At 48.4% G+C, this 21,915-nt stretch overlaps 1 protein-coding gene across 1 annotated transcript in view; it reads right to left on the minus strand.

Annotated features, from left to right (window-relative positions):
* The window catches only part of THSD4 (thrombospondin type 1 domain containing 4), a 434,172-nt gene that overhangs the window by 99,359 nt on the left and 312,898 nt on the right, over window positions 1-21,915 (minus strand). Inside the window, exon 7 of the mRNA XM_060259859.1 lies at window positions 13,416-13,620. Coding sequence (XP_060115842.1) covers window positions 13,416-13,620 — 205 coding nt within the window. The remainder of the gene's footprint in view (window positions 1-13,415; window positions 13,621-21,915) is intronic.

Raw genomic sequence — 21,915 nt, forward strand, 5'->3', positions numbered from 1 at the left:
CCAGTGTCAGCTGTTGACCATCAATCTCCTCCAAGCTCTCCTTCTCCCCTCTCAAGAGTTCGAAGCAGGCTCCGGAAAGAACTTTCAGAGCAAAGACATTGGGCATGCTGATGCTTCAGTTCTCTCAGCCCTGAGTTCTAGCAGAGTCACTGCCACCCAGGGAGCAGGCTGATTGAGACTCCCATATAGCTCCCACACAGGACCTGGTAACCTTGTGGAAGCAATGTCTATTCTCAGGCTTGCATCCACGCTCCTTCCTGATCCTGACCTGCTTGATTTCCTTGGCACCCTGACCTTTTGGCTTTTGGACATTGACTTCTGATTCCGGTATGTGATTCTGCATTGGTGACTTGACTCCTGCTTGACTTCCTGGACTTTGACCTTGGACTAGCTTTGGACTCCTGCCTGCCTGCACCCTGAGAACGTGACACCACCCTCCACTCTGAATCTCAGAGTGGCTCACAATTTCCTTTATCTTTCTCCCCCACAACAGATACCCAGTGAGGTGGGTGGGGCTGAGAGAGCTCTCCCAGAAACTGCCCTTCAAGGACAACTCTGCGAGAGCTATGACTAACCCAAGGCCATTCCAGCAGCTGCAAGTGGAGGAGTAGGGAATCAAATCCTGGTCTCCCAGATAAAAATCTGCACACTTAACCACTACACCAAACTGGCTGTCATAATGGTAGCTATATCCCCAAGATACAGTTCAGGAGGGCAACTGTATTCCCCATCAGGGACAGGCATGAAAAGATATTCACGGATGCCTTCTTGACTCTGCATTTGGGATCTGATGCTGGCTTTGTCCTCTAGATTTTCTGGGGTTCTAGAATAGACCATTCGGTCTTCATGTGTTTTGCTTCAATTTTGCAAGATAGTTACAGAAGGTTGCCATTTTGATATGCAGTAGAAGAGCTGGATTCAACTCCAGTAGCACCTTAGAGATCAATGAGATTCCTTTGGGAGGAGGGTATAAGCTTCTGAGAGTCAAAATGCATACTCCCCAAAATCTTGTTGGTCCCAGATGCTACTGGGCTTGAATTCAGCACTTCTCCAAAGATTTAGGAAGTGATGTAAGACAAAATGGCTTAGAAGTACTCTATTGCCGGGACCCTTGATTCTTGAAAGCTTCTAAGGGAGGGGCCACGGCTCAATAGTAGAACATCTGCTTGGCATGCAGAAGGTCCCAGGCTCAATCCCTGGCATCTCTAGTTAAAAGGACCAGGCAGGAGGTGATGGGAAAGATCTCAGTCTGAGACCCTGGAGAGCCATTGCTTATCTCTGTAGACAATACTGACCATTGATAGACCAGGGGTCTGATTCACCATAAAGCAGCTTCATGCGTGTAGACCTTCTCAAAAGACACTTTTGAGAAGCACTTAAGAACAACTACTTTTCCTTTCTCCATTTCAACTGGGTTGGGTTGCTACGCACCCCAAAATTCCAAGCACCAAATAATTCCTAGCCCGGTTCATCCAATGAAACTCAAAACCAGCTGATCCAACAAGAGTCGCTTTCTCATGCAAAGCCAATGAAATCATAGCAGACATCTGCAGCTCTCCTACATCTAAGAGGGAGCGGGAGGGGGGGGGAAGCCATGAATCCGTACCTCGCAAAGCTGCAGTATAAATAAGGAGTTGGCTGAATGAGATGCGTAATGGCTTTGAGTAGCAGGCTGGATGCTGCCAAGAAGCTGTGGAAGATCTCCGAAGCTCGCTCATGGTTTCCAACTAATCAGTTAAAAGAGGTTGCGCCTCTCGCTAGGGAGAAAGACGATACTTTGTTTTAACACGCCCTGAGCGCTCGCTTGTTTCTTCTATTTAAAAAAAATGAGCAACTGAAGAGTTTAATTCTTTTTTTCAACCAATATTATTTAAAAAAAAAAACTTAGCAACACCAGAATAAGAACATTGAAACCACCAGAAAAGCCCTGCTGGATCGAACCAGTGGTCCATCTAATTCAGCATCTTGTCTCACACAGAAGCCAACCAGTTCCTCTGGAGGGCCAACAAAAGAGCATAGAGGCGAGTGCTTCGTATGAACAATCAAAGAGCCCTGCTGGATCAGAGCAGTGGTCCTTCCAGTCCAGCATTTTGTCTCAAACACTGTCCAAACAGTTCCTCTGGAGGGCCAACAACAGGGCATAGAGGCTGAGGCTTTCATAAGAACATCAGAAAAGCCCTGCTGGACCACACCAGTGACGGTCCCTCTAGTCCAGCCTCCTGTCTCACACACTCCCCAACCAGTTCCTTTGGAGGGTCAACAACAGGGCATAGAAGCTGAGACTTTCATAAGAACATCAGAAAATCCCTGCTGGACCACGCCAGTGACGGTCCCTCTAGTCCAGCCTCCTGTCTCACACACTCCCCAACCAGTTCCTTTGGAGGGTCAACAACAGGGCATAGAAGCTGAGACTTTCATAAGAACATCAGAAAATCCCTGCTGGACCACACCAGTGACGGTCCCTCTAGTCCAGCCTCCTGTCTCACACACTCCCCAACCAGTTCCTTTGGAGGGTCAACAACAAGGCAACAGAGGGTGAGACCTTCATATGAACATCAGAAGAGTCCTGCTGGATCAGACCAGTGGTCCATCTAGTCCAGCATCCTGTCTCACAAAGCAGCCAACCTGTTCCTCCAGAGGTCCAGCAACAGGACAGAGAGGCTGAGGCTTCATAAGAACATCAGAAGAGCCCTGCTGGATCAGACCAGTGAAGGTCCATCTAGTCCAGTATCTTGTCTCACATGGCAGCCAACCAGTTCCTCTGGAGTTCCAATAACAGGGCAGAGAAGTCAAGGTTGGCCCCTTATGCTGCCTTCTAGCACTGAGACTGACTGCACCTGACCTCTGGTCACTGGAGATGGACCACTGGAGGTTCCCTTTAGTCACCATGGCTAGTAGCCACTATCCTCCATGGAGACTTCAAGAAGAAGAAGACTGCAGATTTATACCCCACCCTTCTCTCTGAATCAGAGACTCAAAGCGGCTTACAATCTCCTTTATCTTCCTCCCCCATAATAGACACCCTGTGAGGTGGGTGGGGCTGAGAGAGCTCTCACAGAAGTTTCCCTTTCAAGGACAACTCCTGCGAGAGCTCTGGCTGACCCAAGGCCATTCCAGCAGCTGCAAGTGGAGGAGTGGGGAAACAAATCCGGTTCTCCCAGATAAGAGTCTGCACACTTCACCACTACACCAAACTACACCAAGCTGACAGGAGGATGAGAAAGTGAGTCCTTCCAGTGGCCAACCTTGGGAATTGTTACTGAACAAAATGTCCCACTTTGCAACTGGTCTCAGTCTTGAGAGGCAAACCAATTTTTTCCCCATTTTTCATAGAGGCTCAAAACATCCTTCCTGGCATGCTTTTGTGAGAATGTTTGCATGTTCCCTTCTGTCGCCCCCGATTGCTCTGGATGACGTCATCAAGCAGCCAAATCTGATTGGCTACATATGGTCCAGATGTCATCACGATCATTGTATGATCCTGGACTGGGTGAGATCACCAATCAGTAAGGCCGTTAGCTCTGGGTTGGGAAATACCTGGGAATTTGGGGGGTGGAGCCTGGGGTGGGCGGGGTTTGGGGAGGGGCGGGACCTCAGCAGGATACAGAGCCATAGAGTCCACCCTCCAAAGCAGTCATTTTCTCCAGAGGAAATTATCTGTGTAGTCTGGATAGGAGATCCCCAGGCTCCACCTGGAGATTGACAACCCTACCAATGGGACCACATCTCAAAAGAAGGAAGATAAAGCAGCCGGGGAGGAAATAATGGCACCTACCTTGCGAAGTCAACAGAGGAGGAGATTTGCTTCAGCAAAATGTTTTACCCTGTGCCCACCCCCTTCTGTCCTAACTACAGTCCTAAGCAGTTGGCGGCACTTGGAATCTTTAACTCTCACGCTCTAATAAAAAGTGCTCAAGTGCAGAATTACTAGACTCCGTTTGTGTTCTAGGTTGAAAAGACATTCTGCCTCGGCCAGAACATCAGTTTTCTTTTTTTTCCATCGGGAACAGCAAGAATAAATTTTTTTAAAAAAACTTAAATTTAAATAAAATAAAAACTTAATCATTTAATTTAAATAAAATCAAAATTTAAACTGAAATAAAAATTAAAAAAAAACTTGTCAGGCGACAAGTTTCCTGTTCAGTTTTTACATTCCGTTTGAACAGGGCCGGAACTCTTGCATCTTGTTAAAAGTTTCAACTGTCGATTTGGTAGCAACCGATCAATGCGATGTTTCAGTATAGTGATGGACGTCGTACTCTGGTTCACCACCCAAGTAACCCTCTCTAAGAATATACATTGCCTAGCATGGTCTTGGTTAAAACCAGGCCTTGACTTCAGCAGGAGCTCACAGGAGCACAGCTCTTGAACTTTTTTTATGCTCCCCTCCTCCCCACCTACCTATCTTGTCCACTGAATAGTAGGTGCAGTTGCATAATAATCCCTGGATTAGGAGAGCAGGCAGCCAGCCAGTCACCAGGAGCTTTGTCACACACCTCCAGCAGCCCTCATTAACCCCTGGAGAAGCCCACGCCACCCTTTCTCCACTTCTGATGTGATTCTGGGCAGTGAGTGGCTTGCTGGCCTTTTGACTGGAGAGGGGGCGGCCAAGGAGTGCCCCAGATGAGTGAGGCTTGCTTGGGCTGGCTGGATCTCTAGCTTTTCAATGGTGGGGTGGTGACGGCATATGCTAATGAGCTCCACCAGCTATTTTTCTACAAAATGAAGCCTGGTTAAAACAAATATGTAACATTCTGGAACACTTGCAATAAGATCATATCCTGGGAAAGAAGTAGTTTCAGGTGGGGAACCATATAAGTTTGCAGTAGAGCAGTTCTATTTCTTGGATTCTCTGGTTTGGTAAAGCCCAGAACCTTTACGTTAAATTGCAGACTGCTTAAAGCGACCCTTGCAGTGAAGTATTGGTGCTGAGTATGCTAGCAAACATTCAGAGGCACTAATCCTGTGAATCCTAGAGCCAGGAGGGAACATCGGGGGAACATCTTGGACTCTCTGTCATGCTGTTGGCCATGCAGAGGAACTGGTTGACCACTGTGTGAGACAGGACAATGGATCAGATGGACCACTGGTCTGATCCAGCAGGGCTCTTCTGATGTTCTTATGAAGGCCTCGGCCTCTGTGCCTTGTTGTTGGCCCTCCAGAGGAAATGGTTGGCCACTGTGTGAGACAGGATGCTGGACTAGATGGACCCTCCCTGGTCTGATCCAGCAGGGCTCTTCTGATGTTCTTCTCAGGGGAAGGCCTCGGCCTCTGTGCCCTGTTCTTGGCCCTTCAGAGGAACTGGTTGGCCCCTGTGTGAGACAGGAGGCTGGATTAGATGGACCCTCCCTGGTCTGATCCAGCAGGGCTTTTCTGATGTTCTTCTCAGGGGAAGGCCTCAGCCTCTCTGCCCTGTTGTTGGCCATTCAGAAGATCTGGTTGGCCACAGTGTGAGACAGGAGGCTGGGCTAGATGGACCCTCCCTGGTCTGATCCAGCAGGACTCTTCTGAGGTTCTTCTCAGGGGAAGGCCTCGGCCTCTGCCCTGTTGTTGGCCCTCCAGAGGAACTGGTTGGCTACTCTTTGAGACAGGACGCTGGACAAGATAAGGGCTTTTTTTGAGCAGGAACACACAGGAATACAGTTCCTGCTGGCTGGGCATCAGGGAGTGTGGCCTAATATGCAAACGAGTTCCTGCTGGGCTTTCTCTACAAAAAAGCCATATGTGAAGCAGTGGTGACGTCACGGGATGTTGCCTAAGATGCAAATGAGTTCCTGCTGGGCTTTTTCTACCAAAAAAGCCCTGGACAAGATGGACCACAGGTCTGATTCAGCAGGGTTTTCTTCTGCTTTTATGAAGGCCTCAGTCTCTGTGCCTTGTTGTTGGCCCTCCAGAGGAACTGGTTGGCCACTCTTTGAGACAGGACGCTGGACAAGGTGGACCACTGGTCTGATTCAGCCAGGTTCTTCTTATGCTCTTATGGAAGTCTTGGCCTCTATGCCTTGTTGTTGGCCCTCCAGAGGAACTGGTTGGTCACCATGTGAGAGAGGATGCTGGACTAGATGGAGCACTGGTCTGATCCAGCCAGGCTCTTCTGATATTCTTATGAAGGCCTCGACATCTCTGCCCTGTTGTTGGCCCTCCAGAGGAACTGGTTGGCCACCGTGTGAGACAGGATGCTGGACGACCTGGATCCCTGGTTAGTTAGCACTTCATAGTCTGCCAGGAAATCTCCTTTTTCCTGGTCCTTGGCGTCTATTCAACCCAGATTACGGATTCATCTCAGTGCAACTTGGCAGTCTGAGTGACTCCATCCAAGTCAATGTTCTTGAGAACAAACATACACCTGATGAGAGGAATGACAAGAAGCCCGTCTGGCAAATCTGGATCCAGCATTGAACAGATATTTGCTGGCAGATCAAAGACTCTCTATCTTCAAGCTGCATGCAAAGTGTTGGAGATCACCGGAGCTCTGATGAAGCCACAAGGAAGCTCCAGATTGTTAGGCATGGATCCAGAAAGACTGGAAGAGTATTACGATTGCCAAGCTCCAGGTAAGGCCTGGCAATCCCCCTAAATTACATCTGTTCTCCACTAGACGCACACGAACACACTTGAATCTGCCTTCTGCTGAATCAGGCCCTTGGCCCATCAATAGGGTTGCCGAGTCCAATTCAAGAAATATCTGGGGACTTTGGGAGCGCAGCCAGGAGACATTGGGGGTGGAGCCAGGAGCAAGGATCTGACAAGCATAATTGAACTTCAAAGAGAGCTCTGGCCATCACATTTAAAGGGACCGTACACCTTTTAAAGTGTCTTCCTTCCACAGGAAATAATGGATAGGGGCACCTTCTTTTGGGGTTCATAGTATTGGACACCGTGGTCCAATCTTTTTGAAATTTGGGGGACATTTTGGGGAGAGGCACCAGATGCTATACTGAAAATTTGGTGCCTCAAAAAACAGCCCCCCAAGCCCCAGACACCTATGGATCAATTATCCATTATTTTCTATGAGAATAAGTCTCCATAGGGAATAATAGTGTTCCCAGCAGACATTTCCCTCCCCTCCCCCTGCTTTTTGATGACCCTGAAGTGGGGGCAAGAACTCCAAACCGGGGGATTCCCTGCCCCCACCTGGGGATTGGCAACCCTACCCATCAAGGTCAGTCTTGTCTACTCAGATTGGAAGCGGCTCTCCAGGGTCTCAGGCTGAGCTTTTTCCCATCATCTCCTGCCTGATTCATTTAACTGGAGATGCCAAGGATTGAACTGGGGGGCCTCTGCATGCTAAGCAACTAACCAGCACTGAAGTTGAAACTGAGTGTAGCTGCAAGACCGCCATATGTCTTGAATGTTTTAAGTATAACTATGTGATTGTTAGATTTTTAGTAGGTAAATTGTGAATGCTTAATTTTTATGCATAATTTTATATTTTTATGTTAGATTTTACATGTTGTAAGCCGCCCTGAGCCACCTGGTGGGAAGGGCGGGATATAAATTACAAATAAATAAATAAAATAAAATAAATAAGCAGATGCCCTACCAGTGAGCCACAGTCCCAACAACATATATCAGTTCCCCTGGAGAAAACGACACCTTTGGAGGGTGGATTCACGAGGAAGAACGAACGGCTGGCAAGAATAATAGCAGCCAAAGCAGGTAATACACAACTCTGTTCCGTGCATAACTTTTTTTTTGTAACCTATGGATACAAAGCATGCTGTTCAGAATCAGAGTTGAATTTTTTTTAAAAAATGAGATGAGAAGGAAACATCTAGCTAAAGAAAATGCATGCCAGTTTTTTTAAATAGCCAGCATTTGGGTTCACTGTAAGATGGATTTAACGTTTGGGAGAAAACATTTGTGAGAAAATGCATTCTTGTATCTTAATTTTATGGTCTGTTTACAGCAGATGAAGCATTGATTGGAGAGGATCCATGAGGTTCTCTTAGGCATCTAATGAACCTTTGCTATTTAGACAACAAGAACCATCTGTAGGATAAGTTAGACCAGTTGCCGTAGGCATGGGGGCAAATCTAGATGTTTCAATCTAGAAATTGAGATGTTTCTACCTCTCCACACTTTAGGTGGGTGAGGACAAATATACTTTCAGTACCTTTACTGGTATATGGAGAACATATAAAATAGGATACCAAAACTATATATATATAGGAGGAAGAAGGAAGAAGAAGAAATTTCTGCTTGTACCAAGTCTGGAAAATGAACAATGAAGTCCACCTTAAAGTAACCTGCTATAGTTCCAGCATGTAGCATGCAATGAGCAAGCAGACAAACGACAAGCACCTAGTTTCCAAGAATCATCTTCAGAAGATGATCAACTCTGAAATATGAAACTCCCGATGGCACCTGGGTTTTGGCCACTGTGTGACACGGAGTGTTAGATTGGGTCAGTCATTGGCCTGGTCCAACATGACTTTTCTTATGTTCTTATGTCTGGGCCAGGGATGCTCTGTCTTCTTGGGGCTTGGCGGCAACAAGGGGAGGGTTTCTGGAATTCTGGCCCCCTTGGTGGACCTTTTGAGGGATCCTGGGTTTTGGCCACTGCATGACACAGTGTTGGACTGGAGGGACCACTGGCCTGATCCAACATGGCTTCTCTCATGTTCTTACGAACACATAAAGCTGCCTTATACTGAAGCAGACCCTTGGTCCATCAAAGTCAGAACTGTCAACTCAGAATGGCAGCAGCTGTCTGGGGTATCAAGCGGAGGTCTTTTGTATCACTTACTCCCTCGTGGTTCTTTCCACTGATGATATTGGGGATGGAACCGGGGACCTTCTGCGCACCAAGCAAATGCTCTGCCGCTGAGCCACGGCCTCTCCCTTCTACCAAGCCTTACAAAAGCTGCAACTTTAACACAAAGCATTTTGATAGTCTCATTGCCAGACAAACCAATTAAAAGACCCCAGGCCAATGAACAAGACAGAGTAAATCATAAAAGGGCTATTATAAGGGACATTTGGTAACAATTAATGTGGAGCTGAACATGCAGCGGTATTCTGGGGACGGAATGCTGCCGAAAAACAGTAACGTTCCTATTCTTTAAAAAGCGATGCGCCCACTGGCAGGTCTGGGAAAAGCAAATAAATAAAACCAAGCCTCCGGTTTTCCCAGGCTTTGCACAATCCCCAGAGTTCCCGAGGCTTTCTTGGTGCCAACCCCGAGGCGAAGATTTGAAAAACCTGTTGCACATGGGTTCATTTTTAAGCAAATGCTCCGCCCGTCAGGCCTCGTAATTCAAACAGCGAGTCTCCGTGCTGACGCTGAAGGGTAATGCGGGTACAGCTCAGGAGTGGAATTATGGCAGGAGCGCCTTTGCATATTAGGCCACACCCCCCTGATGGAGCCAACCCTCCAAGAGCTTACAGGGCTCTTCGTACAGGGTCCAGAGATAGAATTCTAGCAGGGGCTCCTTTGCATATTAGGCCACAAACCCCTGATGGAGCCAACCCTCCAAGAGCTTACAGGGCTCTTAGTACAGGGTCCAGAGATAGAATTCTAGCAGGGGCTCCTTTGCATATTAGGCCACACACCCCTGATGGAGCCAATCCTCCAAGAACTTAGAGGGCTCTTAGTACAGGGTCCAGGGATAGAATTCTAGCAGGGGCTCCTTTGCATATTAGGCCACACACCTCTGATGGAGCCAATTCTCCAAGAGCTTACAGGGCTCTTAGTACAGGGTCCAGAGATAGAATTCTAGTAGGGGCTCCTTTGCATATTAGGCCACACCCCACTGATGGAGCCAACCCTCCAAGAGCTTACAGGGCTCTTAGTACAGGGTCCAGAGATAGAATTCCAGCAGGGGCTCCTTTGCATATTAGGCCACACACCCCTGATGGAGCCAACCCTCCAAGAGCTTACAGGGCTCTTAGTACAGGGTCCAGAGATAGAATTCTAGCAGGGGCTCCTCTGCATATTAGGCCACACCCCTCTGATGGAGCCAACCCTCCAAGAGCTTACAGGGCTCTTAGTACAGGGTCCAGGGATAGAATTCTAGCAGGGGCTCCTTTGCATATTAGGCCACACACCCCTGATGGAGCCAACCCTCCAAGAGCTTCCAGGGCTCTTAGTACAGGGTCCAGAGATAGAATTCTAGCAGGGGCTCCTCTGCATATTAGGCCACACACCCCTGATGGAGCCAACCCTCCAAGAGCTTCCAGGGCTCTTAGTACAGGGTCCAGAGATAGAATTCTAGCAGGGGCTCCTCTGCATATTAGGCCACACACCCCTGATGGAGCCAACCCTCCAAGAGCTTACAGGGCTCTTAGTACAGGGTCCAGAGATAGAATTCTAGCAGGGGCTCCTCTGCATATTAGGCCACACCCCTCTGATGGAGCCAACCCTCCAAGAGCTTACAGGGCTCTTAGTACAGGGTCCAGGGATAGAATTCTAGCAGGGGCTCCTTTGCATATTAGGCCACACACCCCTGATGGAGCCAACCCTCCAAGAGCTTCCAGGGCTCTTAGTACAGGGTCCAGAGATAGAATTCTAGTAGGGGCTCCTTTGCATATTAGGCCACACCCCACTGATGGAGCCAACCCTCCAAGAGCTTCCAGGGCTCTTAGTACAGGGTCCAGAGATAGAATTCTAGCAGGGGCTCCTTTGCATATTAGGCCACACACACCTGATGGAGCCAACCCTCCAAAAAAGAGCCTTGCAAGCTCTTGGAGGATTGGCTATATCAGGGGGGCGTGGCCTAATATGCAAAGGGAGCTCCTGCTAGAATTCCACCCCTGGCGTGGCTGCATACAGAAGGTTCACTTACACTATAAATACACACCACACATTTCCCACTTTCACCAGCTGCAATCCACTGTGGAGAAAGTTGGTTTTTATAGGGAGGCCAGCCTCCAGGTGCGACCTGGGGATCCCCTGGAATTACACCTCATCTCCAGACGACAGAGATGAGTTCCCCTGGAGAAAATTGATGCTTTGGAGGGTGGACTCTGTGGCACTGTACCCCACAGAGGTCCCAAACTCCACCCCCCAAATATCCAGGTATTGCTCACCTGCATCTGACAACCCTACCCTCCCATCCCCCACCAGTGGCAAGGAGGGATCTGATAACCCTACAATCTATATCTCAGACACAGCGTTGATTTTTAAAAGGGTTATTTAAAGCTGCAGTACTGCAGTCCAGGCTCTCTGCTCACGACCTGAGTTCGATCCTGGCGGAAGCTGGGTTCAGGTACCCGGCTCAAGGTTGACTCAGCCTTCCATCCTTCCGAGGTTGGTAAAATGAGCACCCAGTTTGCTGGCGGGGGGGCCTTCGCACCATCTTCAACATCCACTGGAGTGACTTTGTGACCAACACTGAAGTCCTCAAGCAGGCGGAGGTTATAAGCATCGAGGCACTGCTGTTGAAGACGCAGCTGCGCTGGGCAGGGCATATTTCCAGGATGGAAAACCACCGCCTTCCCAAGATTGCCCTGTATGGCGAACTCTCCACCGGCCATCGAAATAGAGGGGCACCAAAGAAGAGGTACAAGGACTCCTTGAAGAAATCCCTTGGCACCTGTTGCATCAACCATCACCAGTGGTCTGACCTAGCCTCAGATCGCAAAGCATGGAGACACCATCCACCTGGCTGTCTCTTCCTTTGAGAACGCACGCATAGCTGATCTTGAGGACAAAAGGAAATCGAGGAAGAATCGCACTGCTACAGCACCAACCCCAAATCAGACTTTTCCCTGCAGCCACTGTGGCCGGACCTGCCTGTCCCGCATTGGTCTTGTCAGCCACCAGCGAGCCTGCAGCAGACGTGGACTACTGCACCCTTCTTAAATCTTCGTTCGCCAAGTCAAGCCGAGAGAGAGACTGCAGTCCAGGCTCTCTGCTCACGACCTGAGTTCGATCCTGGCGGAAGCTGGGTTCAGGTACCCGGCTCAAGGTTGACTCAGCCTTCCATCCTTCTGAGGTTGGTAAAATGAGCACCCAGTTTGCTGGCGGGGGGGGGGGAGTGTAGATGACTGGGAAAAGCAACGGCAAACCACCCAAAACTCTGCCGTGAAACGTCATGATGCTACGTCACCCCAGAGTCGGAAACGACCGGTGCTTATACAGGGGATGACCTTGACCTTTATTTCAGTGGCAGAGAAGCAGGTTTTTTGGGGGAGGGGGGGTTTAATTTCTTTATAAATTCAGGATTTCGCTCTGCCCTGAGTTCCAATTTCTCTGCATTCCAGTTTAATAAGGAAAAGGTCTAAAACTTGCCCAACTTGGGGTATATGTAACTTGCCTCCTCTTTTAATTCCCTTTGTTACTCAGCATCTGTCTCTCCTTCTGTGTTTTAACAATTTATTAATAACATATGGTTACAAAACTTAATTGTATCTTATCTATGCTAACCCATATGATATTTCAACCCCCCCTCCCTCTAATATTTGACTTCCCCGAAGTTATAAATTTAAATTCAATACTAAAGGTACCGCTAATTGATCAAAGTTCAATATTTTTCTTTTCTCACTACTACTAAAAAATTGTCCAATGTCTTTTTACATTCCACTCTTTCTCCATATATCCTTTGAATTTCTTCCACTCCTTTTTGAATATATCTAAATCATAGTCTCTTAAAGTTCTAGTTAGTTTGTCCATCTCACTCCACAATAAAACTTTCATAATCCAATCCCATTTTTCTGGTATTTTTCCTTGTTTCCACAGCTGCGCATACAATGTCCTAGCAGCTGAGAGCAAGTACCAAATTAAAGTCCTGTCTTCCTTTGGAAATTTTTCTAATTGTAATCCAAGCAAAAAAGTCTCTGCATTTTTCTTAAAGTCATAACCCAAAATTTTGGAGGTTTCTTATTGTATCATCCTTCAAAATTCTTTCGCTTTTTCACAAGTCCACCACATATGAAAGAAAGAACCTTCATGTTTTTTACATTTCCAGCATCTGTCTCTCCTTCTACTGAGCTGGATGTATGTTCACGCCTGGAGATCCCCCGCTATCGCAGCTGATCTCCAGACGACCAAGACCAATTCCCTTAAAGAAAACGGCAGCGCTGAAGGGTGGATCGAATGGCATCATTCCTCCCCTCTCTGAACCACATCCTCCTCCAGCTCCGCCTCCCAGCTCTCCAGATCTTCCCCAGCCTAGAGTTGGCAACCTTGAATCTGGAAGCGATGATATGGGTAGATGCGCAAAAGATTTCCTCAGCAGGTTGCTCAAGGCAACATGTGTATAGATGCTGACGAGGACAAAAGATAGACAAGGACAGCAAAAACATGCATCCCCCAGGGATCAGTGGGAAGAAGAAAAAAAATCCAGAAATCCAAAGGAACCGTGGAAACCATTTCCAGTGGCCATTACGAGAAAAGACCTGCCCAAGACCGGGAGACTCATTCAGTGTCAACAATATTGAGCGAGATGTACGTCGCGCGAAATCTAACTTACCCAAGTAGTTGTTGCTCTTGGACATCTCAGTGATGTTGATTTTCGTGGCGCCCTCTGGGATTTCGACAATTTTATGGTATCCGAGGTTGGTCAACGTGTGCTTGAAGACTCCGGACACGACTTTGCAGGCGGTGTCGTCTCCGCCGCAGATCCCACACTTATCCACCACCTTATCGGAGCCCAGGTAGTCATCACAGCCGATGCTCTGTACAAAAAAAACACCAGAACACAAAGCATAGTAAAGCACCAAAGATTTCAGGTTTTCACGGCTGGCGTCATCGTTAGGGTTTGTAGAATCTTTCGGGCTCACTCACTGCACAGCAGCCAAGAAGGTCAGAGCGCCTGCTCCGGCTGCAACGCCACTGAGGATGTTCTCCACAGCTGAGAACGAAACGTCTGGAAGGAAAACTTTCTCCAGTAGAACACGGCACTTGAGCCCGAAAGATTCTACAAACCCTAATCGTAGTAAAGCACGTTTAACCAAATCCCCAATTCTTTCGATGTTCGTTCCGTCCGCTACCCTGCGTTCCGATTCAACTGCTGACGGCAAACATTTTTGTGAACGCCTGTCAAACGTTCCGAAATGATGGACGAGCCTTTGCCGTGAGGCTTGCTAGATGCATGTGAGGATTGATAATTGATTAATTAATTGATAATAGTTATTCAGCTTTATTCACTGGCCCTATCCTGGCCAGTGCCGGGCTATACACAATGTACGATAGCTTATAAAAACAGTCATTCAACTAATAAAACCAAATTTCAGCTAAAAAAAACCAGATTACGGTCCCAATGGCATCTTATTCAATCACTGCAGGTCCAAATTTCAGATGCTACATCGGGCGTAGGGGAACCCTTGAAAAGCGTACTGAGGAGAGAGAAGAAGAAGATGATGATGATATTGGATTTATGTCCCGCCCTCCACTCCGAAGAGTCTCAGAGCGGCTCACAATCTCCTTTCCCTTCCTCCCCCACAACAGACACCCTGTGAGGTAGATGAAGATATTGGATTTATATCCCGCCCTCCACTCCAAAGAGTCTCAGAGCGGCTCACAATCTCCTTTCCCTTCCTCCCCCACAACAGACACCCTGTGAGGTAGATGAAGATATTGGATTTATATCCCGCCCTCCACTCCGAAGAGTCTCAGAGTGGCTCACAATCTCCTTTCCCTTCCTCCCCCACAACAGACACCCTGTGAGGTAGATGAAGATATTGGATTTATATCCCGCCCTCCACTCCAAAGAGTCTCAGAGCGGCTCACAATCTCCTTTCCCTTCCTCCCCCACAACAGACACCCTGTGAGGTAGATGAAGATATTGGATTTATATCCCGCCCTCCACTCCGAAGAGTCTCAGAGCGGCTCACAATCTCCTTTCCCTTCCTCCCCCACAACAGACACCCTGTGAGGTAGATGAAGATATTGGATTTATATCCCGCCCTCCACTCCAAAGAGTCTCAGAGCGGCTCACAATCTCCTTTCCCTTCCTCCCCCACAACAGACACCCTGTGAGGTAGATGAAGATATTGGATTTATATCCCGCCCTCCACTCCAAAGAGTCTCAGAGCGGCTCACAATCTCCTTTCCCTTCCTCCCCCACAACAGACAGCCTGTGAGGTGGGTGGGGCTGAGAGGGCTCTCACAGCAGCTGCCTTTCAAGAACAACTCCTGCCAGAGCTATGGCTAGCCCAAGGACATTCCAGCAGCTGCAAGCGGAGGAGTGGGGAATCCAACCCGGTTCTCCCAGATAAGAGTCTGCACACTTAACCACTACACCAAACTGGCTCTTGCCGAGAGGTGCCAGCTCGACAACCATCGGTGTCCTTAGGTGAAAGCCAGGCCCTGAGAAACTGTAAAAGATCTCACAGGGCCCTGGTGTCTTCAGGCAGAGCATTCCACCAGATTGGGGCCAAGACTGAAAAGGTCCTGGCCCTTGTAGAGGACAGTCGGACCTCTTTAGAGCCAGGGATAATAAGACTTTCAGTCAGAAATATCCAGGGGTGGAATTCTAGCAAGAGCTCCTTTAGATATTAGGCCAGACACCCCTGATGTAGCCAATCCTCCAAGAGCTTACAAAGAAGAGCCTCGAAAGCTCTTGGAGGAGTGGCTACATCAGGGGCGTGTGGTCTAAGATGCAAAGGAGCTCCTGCTAGAATCCCACCCCTGGAAATAACTGACTGTTTTGACCCTATGGCCGTAGGTTTGTCCATTTTAGTTCTGTTGGTTTGAATTGGGTATTGTTGTTTTTTTTTCAAAATACATTTCTGTTTCGTCAACTGCTTGAGGAAGACATCATATAAATCTATGGTTGCCAGCTTTGGGTTGGGAAATTCCTGGAGACCAGGGAGGTGTGAAACGTGGGGAAGGCAGGGACCTCAGTGGGATACGATGCCACAGACTCCACCCTCCCAAGCAGCCATTTTCTCCAGTGGAACTGATCTCTGTAGGCTGGCATCCCTAGAGCTCTGTATCTCAGCGGTCAGAAAGCCAGTTTGGTGTTGTGGTTAAGTGCGTGGACTCTTATCTGAGAGAACCGGGTTTGATTCCTCACTCCTCCACTTGCACCTGCTGAGGTGACCTTGGGTCAGCTGCAAGTTCTCTCAAGGCTGTTCCTCTCAAAAGCAGTTTCTGTCAGAGCTCTCTCAGCCCCACCTATCTCACAGGGTGTCTGTTGTGGGGCGGGAAAGGAAAAGGAGATTTGTAAGCCTCTCTGTGAGACTCCTTTGGGTAGTGAAGGGTGGGGTATAAATCCAATCTCTTCTTCTCTTCTCTAATTCCAGGGTATTCTCAGCCACCAACCTGGAGGCTGGCAACCCTAAAATTAATCTCCACCATCGAATTCTGAACATGCCCTAACAGTCATTAATGGTTAGCTGTCCATCAGATGAAGAATGCTGACGAAACATTCAGAATACGGCTCATGTTTAATTGCAAGTAAATCATCAACGTGGGCACACAAGGAGAGCCAGTTTGGTGTAGTGGCTGCGTGTGCGGACTCTTATATGAGAGAACCGGGTTTGATTCCCCACTCCTCCACTTGCACCTGCTAGCATGGTCTTGGGTCAGCCATAGCTCTGGCAGAGGCTATCCTTGAGAGGGAAGCTGCTGTGAGAGCCCTCTCAGCCTCACCTACCTCACAGGGTGTCTGTTGTGGGGCGGGGAAGGAAAAAGGAGATGTGTAAGCCTCTCTGTGAGACTCCTTTGGGTAGTGAAGAGTGGGGCATAAATCCAATCTCTTCTTCTCTTCTCTAATTCCAGGGTATTCTCAGCCACCAACCTGGAGGCTGGCAACCCTAAAATTAATCTCCACCATCGAATTCTGAACATGCTCTAACAGTCATTCATGGTTAGCTGTCCATCAGATGAAGAACGTTGACAAAACATTCGGAATACGGCTCGTGTTTAATTGCAAGTAAATCATCAACGTGGGCACACAAGGGCCCTCAACGGAAAACAAACATTCCATGTTTGGATACATAAGTTGGGAAAACGAAACCCGACTCGTCGCGTTCTAGGCTGCGCGAGCCTTCGTATTGCCACAGCTACAAGAGCAAACAAGGGCAGCCATTCTTTCCTGCCCACGACGTTTCTGGAGCCTATTGAAAAATCACGATGCGAAGTAGGCACACAAGTAAAGCTCTGTTTTCCGCTGGATCGCCGTGGCGCTCCTCTTTCCAAGAGCGCGCAGCGCATATTTATAACACTGATGAGTTATGACATATTGGACAAGACACCTGTAATGGATCCAAAAAAACTGAATATAACTGGTCACGGGCCAAAATAATTTTAGGGGTGAGGAAGAAAGCATTTTCTTCTGGCAGGTTGATTTTCTTCTCTCTGTGTGTGTGTGTGTGCATGTGTTTGTTTTCGAGGCAGCTGTTTCGAGAAGCTCAGGGCTTTGGAATGTTTGGTGCCGGGGGAGAAAAGTGCTCTTCGGCAGCTCAACGGGGAAGGGGAACTGTTACAGGAGGGGGACAGAGGTGGTGGTGGTGGGTGGAAAGTCCCGTCCTGTCCCGACTGACTTACGGTCACTTTGCAGGGTTTTCAAGGCAAAAGGCATTCAGAGGTGGTTTGCCATTGCCGGACTCAGCATAGCAACCCTGAACTTCCTTGGTGGTCCCCCATCCTCATACTAACTAAGGTTAACTAGGGTGGGTGGAAAGTCCCGTCCTGTCCCAACTGACTTATGGTCACTTTGCAGGGTTTTCAAGGCAAAAGGCATTCAGAGGTGGTTTGCCATTGCCTGACTCAGCATAGCAACCCTGGACTTCCTTGGTGGTCCTCCATCCTCATACTAACTAGGGACGACCCTGCTTAGCTTCTAAGATCTGATGAGACTGGGCTAACCCGAGTCATCCCAATCAGGGCAGATGAAGAAGAAGAAGATATTGGATTTATATCCTGCCCTCCACTCCGAAGAGTCTCAGAGCGGCTCACAATCTCCTTTCCCTTCCTCCCCCACAACAGACACCCTGTGAGGAAGATGAAGATATTGGATTTATATCCCGCCCTCCACTCCAAAGAGTCTCAGAGCGGCTCACAATCTCCTTTTCCTTCCTCTCCCACAACAGACACCCTGTGAGGTAGATGAAGATATTGGATTTATATCCCTCCCTCCATTCCGAAGAGTCTCAGAGCGGCTCACAATCTCCTTTCCCTTCCTCCCCCACAACAGACACCCTGGGAGGTGGGTGGGGCTGGAGAGGGCTCTCACAGCAGCTGCCCTTTCAAGGAGAACCTCTGCCAGAGCTATGGCTGACCCAAGGCCATGCTAGCAGGTGCAAGTGGAGGAGTGGGGAATCCAACCCGGTTCTCCCAGATAAGAGTCTGCACACTTAGAGCTATCGCTGATCCAAGGCCATTCCAGCAGCTGCAAGTGGAGGAGTGGGGAATCAAACCCGGTTCTCCCAGATAAGAGTCCGCACACTTAACCACCACACCAACATTGGCTCTCCAGAACAGATGATGATGATGATGATGATGATGATGATGATGATGATGATGATGATGATGATGATGATGATGATGATGATGATGATATTGGATTTATATCCTGCCCTCCACTCCGAAGAGTCTCAGAGCGGCTCACAATCTCCTTTACCTTCCTCCCCCACAACAGACACCCTGTGAGGTGGGTGGGGCTGGAGAGGACTCTCACAGCAGCTGCCCTTTCAAGGACAACCTCTGCCAGAGCTATGGCTGACCCAAGGCCATGCTAGCAGGTGCAAGTGGAGGAGTGGGGAATCAAACCCAGTTCTCCCAGATAAGAGTCCGCACACTTAACCACTACACCAAACTGGCTTGCGGCTTGCCATTGCCCCGGATGCTTGCTGAGTGACCTTGGGCTTTTAAAAAACTATTCATTCCCTCTTCTTGCCCTTAATCTATCTGCTAACAGGTATTGAGGTGTGGTTTGTAGTTCATCCCCCTCCCCCCATTTCTCAGATTCTCACTTGAGAAAGCAAATCAAGATACAGCTGTTGATGCTATAGATCAGCCCCACCAGAGACAAGAAAGGTTTCTACTGCAATGTTCTTGTAAGCATTTGCATTAAAAACAGACATTTCTTCTCTTGGACAAAAGCTGTTCTATCAAACAGAAAGTATCTGTTCTGAGGACCACCCTTCCCCCCCCCCACCCCACAAAGGATGGGAACCTAAATATTAATTCAAGGCAGCTGGAATTGGCTCTTCTCAAACCCGCAATTCAGGATAATGGCCAAAAGCCGATTATATTTGCCCTGATTGAATTCTAAAGTCTGCATCCCTTGGAAATGTGTAATCTTGAAAACCTGTAAGGAATAAAAGACACGAGGTTGTTTCTTTCCCCGTACCTGAATGTTTTCCTTAACGTTTTTGTAAGAAGATCTCACAGGCGGGTCTCATCATCTATACATATTTGAGAAATTTAGCCCTGATGTTTTTTAATCATCACTGCTGGCAAATATTTACGCAGAGATATTGATGAGTTGGATCAGGGCTTTTTTAATAGCAGGAACTCCTTTGCATATTAGGCCACACACCTCTGCTGTAGCCAATCCTCCAAGAGTTTCCAGGGTTCTTAATACATGGCCTACTGTAAGCTCTTGAAGGATTGGCTACATCAGGGGTGTGTGGCCTAGAATGCAAAAAGAGTTCCTGCTACACCAAAAAAAAATACCCTGAGTTGGATTATTCGAACCCGCCATGCAATCAGGGAGCCAGGTAGGATCTGTCTACTTACCCGTGTCTCGACTTTTATAGCAATAGATGCCCAAGTGGTATTCTAAGATCTCACTGGGGTCAAATTCAATTCACAAAAGGGTCTGATGTCATGGCTGAGTTCCAAATTCTGTACTGGGAAATGGACCATGCTTCTCCAGTGCAATAGCAACCCACAATGTGTGACATGTTGAATTACATTTGTCAGAGGGGAATTCCCCCCACACTGGGGATTTAATCATCCAAATTCAGACTGTGGGGAAGACAGTAGGGGGAGGGGCTGTGCCTCTCTTAAAGAGCCTCTATTAGGCATGCAGAAAGTCCCAGGTTCAACATGGCTAAAGGAGCAGACAGCAGGTGATGGGAAAGACCTTAGCCTGAGATCCGCTGCCAGTCTGAGTAGACAATACCAGGGCTTTTTTTGCAGCAGGAACTCCTTTGCATATTAGGTCGCCAATCCTCCAGGAGCTTTCAGTAGGCCCTAGAATAAGAGCCCTGTAAGCTCTTGGAGGATTGGCTACATCAGGGCTGTGTGGCCTAATATGCAAAGGAGCCCCTGCTAGAATTCTTTCTCTGGACCCTGTACGAAGAGCCCTGTAAGCTCTTGGAGGGTTGGCTCCATCAGGAGGGTGTGGCCTAATATGCAAAGGAGCCCCTGCTAGAATTCTTTCTCTGGACCCTGTACGAAGAGCCCTGTAAGCTCTTGGAGGGTTGGCTCCATCAGGGGTGTGTGGCCTAATATGCAAAGGAGCCCCTGCTAGAATTCTATCCCTGGACCCTGTACGAAGAGCCCTGTAAGCTCTTGGAGGGTTGGCTCCATCAAGGGGGTGTGGCCTAATATGCAAAGGAGCCCCTGCTAGAATTCTATCCCTGGACCCTGTACTAAGAGCCCTGTAAGTTCTTGGAGGGTTGGCTCCATCAGGGGTGTGTGGCCTAATATGCATAGGAGCCCCTGCTAGAATTCTATCTCTGGACCCTGTAAGAAGAGCCCTGTAAGCTCTTGGAGGATTGGCTCCATCAGAGGGGTGTGGCCTAATATGCAAAGGAGCCCCTGCTGGAATTCTATCTCTGGACCCTGTACTAAGAGCCCTGTAAGCTCTTGGAGGAGTGGCTCCATCAGGGGTGTGTGGCCTAATATGCAAAGGAGCCCCTGCTAGAATTCTGTCTCTGGACCCTGTACTAAGAGCCCAGTAAGCTCTTGGAGGGTTGGCTCCATCAGGGGTGTGTGGTCTAATTTGCAAAGGAGTTCCTGCTACAAACCCACCCCCTGCAGAAATGGACGCTTGGATCCGAAACACTGTGATTTGATTTTAATTCCTCTTGCTTATGTACACAGCTGTTCCAGAATTCGAAACTGGAGAGCCGTGAACATCTGTCCTTCTAAAACTGCCTTTATTGTAAAACATAAAAAAAATACAAAGAATCACCTCCATGTCTGGGCGTTTGTTTATTATTATTTTTTACGCAACACATCCTCCTCTACGCCAAAGATCTGCAGCATTCCCAAACGTCTCGCTCGCAACACGTTTCCAAAAAGTTTATCAGTTACAGGTTGCCGCTGCAGCCGCAGCGAAAGAACAACGCCCAACCGTGTGCCAAATTTAATTTCGGCAAAAACCTCTCGAGAAAAACAAGGGGCAAGCGGAATGAAACATTCGGTGGTGGGACATCAGAGGGATTTGAAGCGATGTATGCAACAGGATGGGGCCAGAGCCAGGCATTCGAAGAGACAAAGTGCTGATTCCCCCAAAATGGAAAGCAGATGTTTGCCGTTTCGCTGCAACGCCAAGACATCCAATGAGTGCACCCACCGGCAGAAGATGACGGTAATACAGAGTGAGAGCCAGAGGTGGAATTCTAGTAGGAGCTCTTTGACATATTAGGCCACACATCCCTGATGTAGCCAATCCTCCAAGAGCTCACAAGGCTCTTTTTTTGAAAGCTCTTAGAGGATTGGCTACATTGGGAGGGGGGGGTTGGCCTAATATGCAGAAGAGCTCCTGCTAGAATTCCACCCCTGGTGAGATCTATTTGCTTCCAGTGATGGAGCAGTCGGACCAGTGACAGTGAGGACAAGAAGTGACAGAATTGGCAGTAGCTGGTAACATATTGTAATAACCCCAGAGGGCACTGGGGTTATTACAATATTGTATGAACCCCAGAGGGCACTGAGGTCAGTTGGAAAAAATAAAATGACCATCCCTGGGCCAAGAGAGGTCAGGCTCCAGAACACCAGAGCACGGGCCTTTTCAGTTGCGGCCCCTGCACTGTGGAATCAGCTTCCGGAGGAAGTGCGGGCCCTGC

Source organism: Heteronotia binoei, chromosome 19 (genome assembly GCF_032191835.1).
Source record: "Heteronotia binoei isolate CCM8104 ecotype False Entrance Well chromosome 19, APGP_CSIRO_Hbin_v1, whole genome shotgun sequence".
Classification (NCBI taxonomy): Eukaryota; Metazoa; Chordata; class Lepidosauria; order Squamata; family Gekkonidae; genus Heteronotia; species Heteronotia binoei.